This window comes from Tarenaya hassleriana, unplaced genomic scaffold (assembly GCF_000463585.1).
Source record: "Tarenaya hassleriana unplaced genomic scaffold, ASM46358v1 Cleome12, whole genome shotgun sequence".
NCBI lineage: Eukaryota > Viridiplantae > Streptophyta > Magnoliopsida > Brassicales > Cleomaceae > Tarenaya > Tarenaya hassleriana.
This window is the reverse complement of record NW_010962392.1, coordinates 1692295-1700898: the sequence shown is the minus strand read 5'-3', so window position 1 is coordinate 1700898 and position 8604 is coordinate 1692295. Positions and strand designations below refer to the sequence as shown.

General features: G+C 30.5%; 2 protein-coding genes across 2 annotated transcripts in view; both read left to right on the top strand.

Annotated features, from left to right (window-relative positions):
* The window catches only part of LOC104806486 (RNA polymerase sigma factor sigF, chloroplastic), a 3396-nt gene extending 890 nt beyond the window's left edge, over window positions 1–2506 (top strand). The window contains exons 3-10 of the mRNA XM_019201624.1: window positions 1–29; window positions 126–223; window positions 309–491; window positions 599–854; window positions 943–1173; window positions 1332–1472; window positions 1579–1779; window positions 2161–2506. Coding sequence (XP_019057169.1) covers window positions 1–29; window positions 126–223; window positions 309–491; window positions 599–854; window positions 943–1173; window positions 1332–1472; window positions 1579–1779; window positions 2161–2448 — 1427 coding nt within the window. The 3' untranslated portion in view covers window positions 2449–2506. The remainder of the gene's footprint in view (window positions 30–125; window positions 224–308; window positions 492–598; window positions 855–942; window positions 1174–1331; window positions 1473–1578; window positions 1780–2160) is intronic.
* A 1699-nt stretch (window positions 2507–4205) lies between these two features.
* On the top strand, window positions 4206–4622 carry LOC109116388. The gene has a single exon (XM_019201700.1). It carries the CDS (start codon window positions 4280–4282, stop codon window positions 4448–4450), a length of 171 nt encoding a protein of 56 aa, XP_019057245.1. The 5' UTR covers window positions 4206–4279; the 3' UTR covers window positions 4451–4622.
* The last annotated feature ends 3982 nt before the right edge of the window (window positions 4623–8604 follow it).

Sequence of the window (8604 nt, the reverse complement as noted above, 5' to 3'; positions counted from 1 at the left end):
ACTCTTTCAAAGAAGACAGAACATCCCAGGTTCATATATCATGTGATGATCTTCATTGCTTGAGTTGAATCTTTTGTTTGAGTTTCTGATTCATGATGAAAGGTTACTGCTTCTGCGCGTTTTAGGTAACTATGGAAAGGAGGCAGTTAGAGGATACGGTTTCATCTCGAGAAAACGAGAAATTTGAGCAGCGAATGCTCAACTCGATCTGTTTATGGAACATGTAAAGTCTCCCCCTTTCTTCTACCCATTTGAGTATCCATTGGACCGATGCAGCTATATGTGAAACTCGTGTTTCTCTCTTACAGGTTACTAGGCTCGGTAACAGCTGAAAAGCAAACGTCTTCAGTGGTATCGCCCTTGGAAGACGCTGAACCTTATGATGTGGTTGCAATGGCTAAGGAAGCTTTATCAGCGTCAAAACGGGCTGCAGTTTTGGCTGAAGACTCCAAACTATACCCATCTGATACCGGGAATCCTCTCTCTACAAGGTTACTTATTTAGTTTGTCTTGTACTTTACTGTCTATCTCGTTATTCTGCTTTGTAAGGCTATCTTTTGAGATAAGTTACCGATCATTTTTTGTGCGTTTCCTTTAGCTCGGGTGAGTCTTTACTTGAAGAGAGAACCATAGTGAGATCAAAACGTCTCCTACAAAGGCGGGCAAAGAACAGGAAGGCTCCCAAATCAAACGCTTTGGAGAACGAGGGTTATGTATCGCAGCAAGTTAACGTTAAGAAGAAACTAAAACAAGGGCTCGATCCGGATGATCCCCTCCAGCTCTTCTTGTGGGGTCCTGAGACGAAACAGCTTCTGTCTGCGAAAGAAGAATCGGAGCTAGTAGGACAGATACAGGTCTTTCACTTCCTGATTCCTGTTCTTGTGCAGGCAAAAAAATTTTTAGAGAAAACTTTTTAGGTTAAGAGAAGTTTTGATGTAACAGGATTTGATAAGATTGGAGAAGGTAAAGAGAAAGCTCCAATCCGAATATGGTCGGGAACCGACAATAGGTGAATGGGGCGAAGCCTTGGGATTAAGTTGCCAAGCCTTGAAGTCTGAACTTCACCGTGGCAGAAGCAGCCGAGAGAAGCTGATTACTGCAAACCTACGTTTGGTCGTTCATATCGCTAAACAATATCAGGGACGTGGGCTCAATCTTCAAGACATGTTGCAGGTTAGGCTTTAAAAAAATCCTTACTTTTACCCTCGAATATAACTCGTATGTCGCAAAAAAAAGAGATCTAGATCCATTGGCTTTTGACCCAAGGCCTACAACATTTTGTATAAACAAAGAAAAAAACGTTCCTTTGCGTTCATATCTAATGATTCTAGGAGGGAAGCATGGGCCTAATGAAGAGTGTGGAGAAGTTCAAGCCACAATCCGGCTGCAGATTTGCTACATACGCCTACTGGTGGATACGACAGAGCATACGAAAGGCTATATTTCAGAAATCGAGGACAATCCGGTTACCGGTAACCCGAGCTCATTGAATAGAATATCAAATTTACACTAATGGGTTATATAGCTTTAGAGCTTTATCAAGATGCTTTTGATATAATATATATTCTGTTTATACAGGAGAATGTGTATGCACTTCTGGGCAAGGTAACAGAAGCCAAAAGAACGTTGGTCAACGAGGGAAATCATCGCCCGGGTAAGGAAGAACTGGCGAGACGGGTTGGGGTTTCAAAGGAAAAGCTGGAGAAACTGATGTACAATACAAGAACGCCTCTTTCTATACAACAGCCTGTTTGGGCTGATCAAGATACCACCCTTCAGGTTCTCGTTTTTCTTTCGACCCGATTTTTTTTTCTCCTTATCGACCAAGAAAAAAGACAAGAAAATTTTTCGGAACCGCTACATTATAGCTCCCTCGGTTTCATGTGATAAAATTGTGAAACTAAACCTGGAATTTTTAGCACATATGACTTTGTTTCATAACCTCAAAGTATTGAATCTTTTTTGTTCTTGAAATTTCATGCTCCTGATAGGAGAGCCTTTGCATTATGAATAGAGTACCACAGAGTTGATCAAGAAAATTGTATTCCGGTTCGTAAAAGTTTAGATTTATCTTTTTCACGATAGGCTTTGAGCATTTCCGTGTCAAAGAACGACGAAACTGCGGTAAAAAAACGGATTCTTTATGGCGATTATGTGCAGGAAATCACGGCAGACACGGCGGTTGAGACACCGGACATGATTGTAGGAAAGCAGCTGATGAGGAACCATGTCCGGAACCTTCTGAGCGTTCTGAGCCCAAAGGAGAGAAGCATAATCAAGTTAAGGTTCGGGATCGATGGCGGGAAACCGAGATCTTTGTCAGAGATCGGAGCTATTTACGGGCTCTCGAAAGAGAGGGTAAGGCAGTTGGAGAGCAGGGCACTATACAGACTGAAGCAGAATCTCACTAGCCATGGACTCAATGCTTATGCTGAATTTCTTGTGTAGCTTCTGCAGTAGCATCTATCACTCGGCTTCTATACATATATATATATATATATGTATGCATGTATATGCATAGCTTACAAGGGTTTTGTCTGCATTCTGAAAGAATATTGTTACTCTCATTGGATTTAAGCTTTTTGCCGAAACTTCATGTTGAAATATGATGAAAAATAATTTATATATTTCTTATGAAAAAAAAACTTTTATCTGAAATTTTAGTAAAATTCCGTACGTAGGTAAATGAGTCTAACATTATCATCATAATCATCGTCATCATCATAATAATAATAATAATAATAATAATAATAATAATAATAATAATAATAATAATAATAATAATAATAATAATAATAATAATAATAATAATAATAATAATAATAATAATAATAATAATAATAATAATAATAATAACAAAGAAGAAGAAGAAGAAGGTGTTTTCAAATTTTGCCATGAGACAATATTTTTAAAAAAATAAATATGAATTAATGACAAATTGAAGTATCTTCCATCATTATTAAAAATGAAATTGTGTTTTGAATCAGAAATATAGTTATATAATAATAAAATACTTTGGAAAATATTTTAAAAACAAAATTTAATTATCATTTATAACAATTAGAAATTATGAGTTGATTGATATTGAATTTTAGTGTTTACTGAAAATATTACTTTCTCGAGATTTTAGTTTTATAAAATATGTTTACAGGTTATGTAAAAACTAAATAAATTATCCAATAAAATTATTATCATCATCATTATTATTACTAAACAAAATAAAAAAAAAAACTAAATTATGAAAGATAAAAAAAAATAATAAAACAATTTGGATAGGAAAATTCCGTACGAACCTAAAATAAGACTAGCAACAAGGAAGACATCATTTAACCGAGGTGGGTCCGGTCTACGGAGACCATTAACATTTCAGGTGCATATCAATAAACACAATAATAAAAGAGTCATTTAATTTATTTTAATTTACTTAATTATAAAAACATTGGTCCATGCTGTCTCATATATGACAGCTGGTCTAATCCCAAAAACGAAAAACATTCAAATAAATATCGATGTATGTATATGTCTGTGTTTGTTCATTTAAATAATCTAGACATCCTTATAATATTATAAATATCATATTTAACAATATTTTGGCTCTCGTTTTTTTGGGGAATTTGGTAGGATAGAGGAATGTTTATTGGTGGAAATTATATGTTCGATATGTTTTGGAGGTAAATTTAAATTATTTGTTTTATATGTTTTAGAGAAGATATTGTTTTTCTTCTAAAAATATGAAAATTTTAAATACACATTGGTATCAATAATTAAAATCAGTTATTAAAAAATAAAAATAACTTTTTGAATATCCAAAAAATATTTATTTAAAATGTCAGTTATCTATGACAGGTGGTTACAATGGACAAATTAATAATTGTAATAGTTTTTAGATAATTTGCATACAGAGATTTATCTATTCGTCAAACAATTATCGAAGTATTTACGAAATATGTCTAATGATTACAAAGAGTGTTTCGTTTCTTTAAAATGAAATACTTACTGAATAATGATAATGGCAACATTCTGTTATCTCAAATCAAAAAGAAATGCCGCAAGAGGGAAAAAAAGCAAAAGACCCTCTAGGCGAATCAGCGGCTCCCCTCGCTGCATATAATTAAAGCTCTTCATCTATCCCTTGCTGTATGTATACAAAAGCTCAAACCAAACCCAAATCCTCTCTCTCTCTCTCTCTCTCTCTCTCTCTCTCTCTCTCTCTCTCTCTCTCACCAAAAATAAAATCTGTGAACTTCTTTTTTTTTTGGGTGGAAACAGAGAAAATAAGATGGCGGAGAGATCAGAGAATAACAGCAGCAATGGCGGCGCGTGCGGCGCGTGCAAGACTACATTCGGACAGAAGTGCAAACACATGGTGAAGAAACAGAGAGCCAGATTCTATATTGTTCGTCGTTGTATCGCCATGTTGGTCTGTTGGCGAGACCGTGGTGATTCTTGATTCTTGATTTTTATTTTTATTTTTTTATTTCTATTTTTATTCTAGGTAAATCCATATAATATATATATATACAGTAATGTGAGAATGTGCATATAGAGATATTGTTATTTCGTGCTCATGGTGGATCACTCTTGACATTTTTATAATAATAATCAATGCCCATTTTTCATCTTGCTTATGGTCTTGAAAATGTGTTGTTTCTTGTGCTCTTTATTTGTGTTTTTTTTTTCAGCAAGACCAAAACAAATAATATCTTCACTAAAAAAAAGGATAACCACATTATTATTTTTTATTTGATTTTATAAATTTATCCGTCGCATATGTTAGGGTACGGTAATCCGGTTCCATGGTTTAATACTGTCCGGTTTGAAGATTTGTATCGGTTATCATCGGTTTTGCTTTCCATGAGCTCATATGCGTTTCTTCTATTGTTTTCTCAGATTATAATTAGTACTCAATACATATTAGTTTTTTTTTTGGTTTTGGATGATACACATAAAATTTGTTCCAATCTTTTTGCCATTGTTTTTAGATTTAATAACACGTGAAATGGTTATATCAAATATAAAAACTCAAGAAAATGATATAATTCATAGTGCAAGTTTTAAAGCAACCAATCAAATGAGTTTTTACAGGCTGATTATATTTAGTATTTTTTTTTACGCATTATAGTATTTTCTGCTTCTAAACGGAAATTTCAGTTTGGAGTTTTGAAATTTTACCAAACCGAGGAAGAAAATCATAATAAATTAAGGAATTGAAAAAAAATGGGCAGATAATTGTGACAAAGTCGAGTTGTTATTCGAGTTTATTTATGGGTTTGGTAAAAAAAAAAAAAAAGAGGTTAAGTAATTCTATAGAAGGTAACTCCAGATTCTTCTTTTGCATAAATTTCTGTAAACATCAAAAACTTATCATTTGCCACAGACTCTGCAAGTGGTTCTGTCCTTTTTCACCTTTTTTTTCTACTTCTGTATATATATCTACAAGGGTAACTTTTCCTTATGTACAATAGTTAAATTAAATATATATATATATATATAAAATTTTTAACAACTATTGTACATAAGGAAAAGTTACCCTAGTATACTTTAACCACAGAAAAAAGCTACCCTTGTATAAATACAGAAGTAAAAAAAAAAGGTGAAAAAGATGTAACCGGCCGGTTTAGTTTGTATTATATAATGTAACTAGAAAAAAAGGTGAAAAATTATATATATATATATAACAATGACAGATGTGTGTTTTGGTTTGGTGACTTTGTATGACATGTAATACAATCGTTTAGACTAGTTAATAGATGTAAGACATCTTATTTACAAACAAAAATTCTAATAAATATTGAATTAGATTATAAAGATTCTATTTTAACAAAAAAAATGGATTTCAAAGATTCTATAATAGTTCAAACTTATTATATATATATATATATATATATATATATATATACAGAAATTTTAAGAAACGTGAAGAGATTTTCGAACACCGACCAAGGCTAATAATGTCTGAATCCTGAGTAGTTTGGTCAAACACAATGTGTTGACTTATCGTTGACTTGAAACAGTAGAATAATGGTATCACTTCCAAGAACTCAAATTCCCAAACCAAATTAGATTTTTTTTTTAAATCATAGACATCATTTTTTATAGTTAATTTTGAAGTTCAATTTCTAATCTATTAGACAGTATAAAACTGGTTTAATTTTTATTATAGTTTGATCTATACATACATTCATATAATTTTTATTTCGTCAATAGAAAAATTCATCCAAATTCAATTTAAAATATCTGAAATTAAATATAATTAAATGGGCTGAATATTCTTGTCCATCTTAAATTTAATTAGGTGATTAATTAACCATCATGCTAATCAATTTAAGAAAAAAAGAAAAAAAATACTTACTAATGAAATGTGGCAAAATTTCCATGCATGCATCATCAGCAAATATGAAAAAAAAAGTAGTTTAGAATTTTCATTCGAAACCAATATATTATCTTATATCAAATATATATATATATATATATATATATATATATATATATTATACCTCTAACACTATCACGTGTTATAGCGATGTGCAAAAACTCCATAAATTTTGAAGTCTTTAAAAAAAAATCATCAGCTTAACAAACTAAATCTCGATTATAAGATGTGATTGCACAACATCAAATATTTATATGTAAAAAACAAAATTTACGGAAATTTACCTATTCTTTTTTGTGTATCTACTTTTGTTTATATATTTCGTTAAATTTATCAATTCACGGAAAAATCAATATTTAATTAATTTCCCTAAAAATTATTATTATTCGTTCATTCATGAAATGCGTTAAAGCTTCGCGGTGAAATATATATCCAAGTGATTTTAATACCTATTTTTTTTAGAGAGGCAGAGATTTTTAACAAATTATGTACATTGAGCGTATTAGATCACAAACCAATATATTATTTGAGATATTGAAAATAAATAAATAAATAAATAATGATGTATGGCCGTAGACCGATCCCTTGGGAACTACAGTCTGGTAAACTTTGAGAATTACGACTACTCGGAACGATTCACGGAGTCGAAGAACTTCTCCGACATAAAGTCCTAAAGAAACTATAGAGTAAAAATCTTAAATATTGTCACATCATTAAAAAGACCGTGTCTAGTCAAATATTGTTGAAATTTAAATAATGTAACATTTTATTAAATACAGAAATTATGGTATTATTTATGAAACGGTACGTAGAAATAGCGAAAGATAGGAGCCGACAGTGGGAATCCACTGAGCCCAAAGGTTGAAAAAGTCATCTCACCGCTCGTGCGGCCCCCTCTTCTTTACCGTTCTTCTCCTCCATTTCATTTTATTTATTTTTTCTTTATCATATTTCATTTATTATATATTTTTTTTATATATATAAATAGGTATATAATGCATGTTTAAATATTAATGGTTTTGAAATGGCTGAGTTGAATTTAGAAAGTTCATTTGAAAGAAACACTTACCCATCAAAAGTTAATTACATTCAACCTTCTTAATTCTATAAATTTAAATTAGTATATTCAACAAATTTAATTGTCTGAATTCTCTAAACTTACATATATAATCCAATGTAAACCATTTTAATTTTCTTTTAAATAAACTAATTATTATATTTGTTTTGTTAAGTGAAATCAACACATTGAAAAAAGGGTTACCAAAAAACATAGTTGCCATAAAAAATGTGTTGCGGGTAGTATCATGAAGGCATCTTTTTGTGAATGGCTAATTTATTATCTTATAACTAACTAAAAATGATTAAGATTCTATTGGTGATTTTATTTAATGATTTTTTACTGTTTTTTTATAGAATATAATACAATAAAATCTATCTCTTTATAACAAAGTATCCAATGATCATCAATAATTATTTACAATAAAATTCGACATAAATAATACAAACATATCTCTCACAATTGACACACACACACACACACACACATATATATATATATATATATATATATATATATATATATATCTATCTATAAGATTTTTCAAGAAATTCATCCGTATAGGAATATTGAGATTCTTATTGTAGAGAATCGTATTATTCAATAAGAAGAATCCATTTGATTAGTACAATCGTGTTTCTAATGCTTTTAAATTTGTAAACTGTTACATATTTTAGTTTTTTTACCCATATATTATACCCAAAATTAAAAATTGACCATGGTAATTCTTTGTATATTAAAAACTCAGCCTTTTTTTTAACAATATTGCAACTTTATCAATAATTCAACTTATATATATATATATACATATATAGCATTAATATGTCCAATGCAACGCATGGGTTACTTCCAGTATAAATCCAAAATAAATAGAAAATGGATAATTAAATAAATGTGAGACCACAAATGTTAAAAGGTAAAAGTTGGTTGGAGGGAAATAAAAGAAAAGAAAAAATGTGGGGCCCAAATGAAAAGGAGAAACACGTGCATCTCTGACACACGTTGAAACATAGGCCTTTTTGCACTGTCTTACGTCTATTCTTCTCCCATTACTTCTACTACTTTAATATATTTCATAGAAAATTTTAAAAATAAAATACTAAATTCAAAATATTATCTGGTTTCATATAAAAAAGAACTGTTAACTAAATTTCATCATGAATATATTTTTATT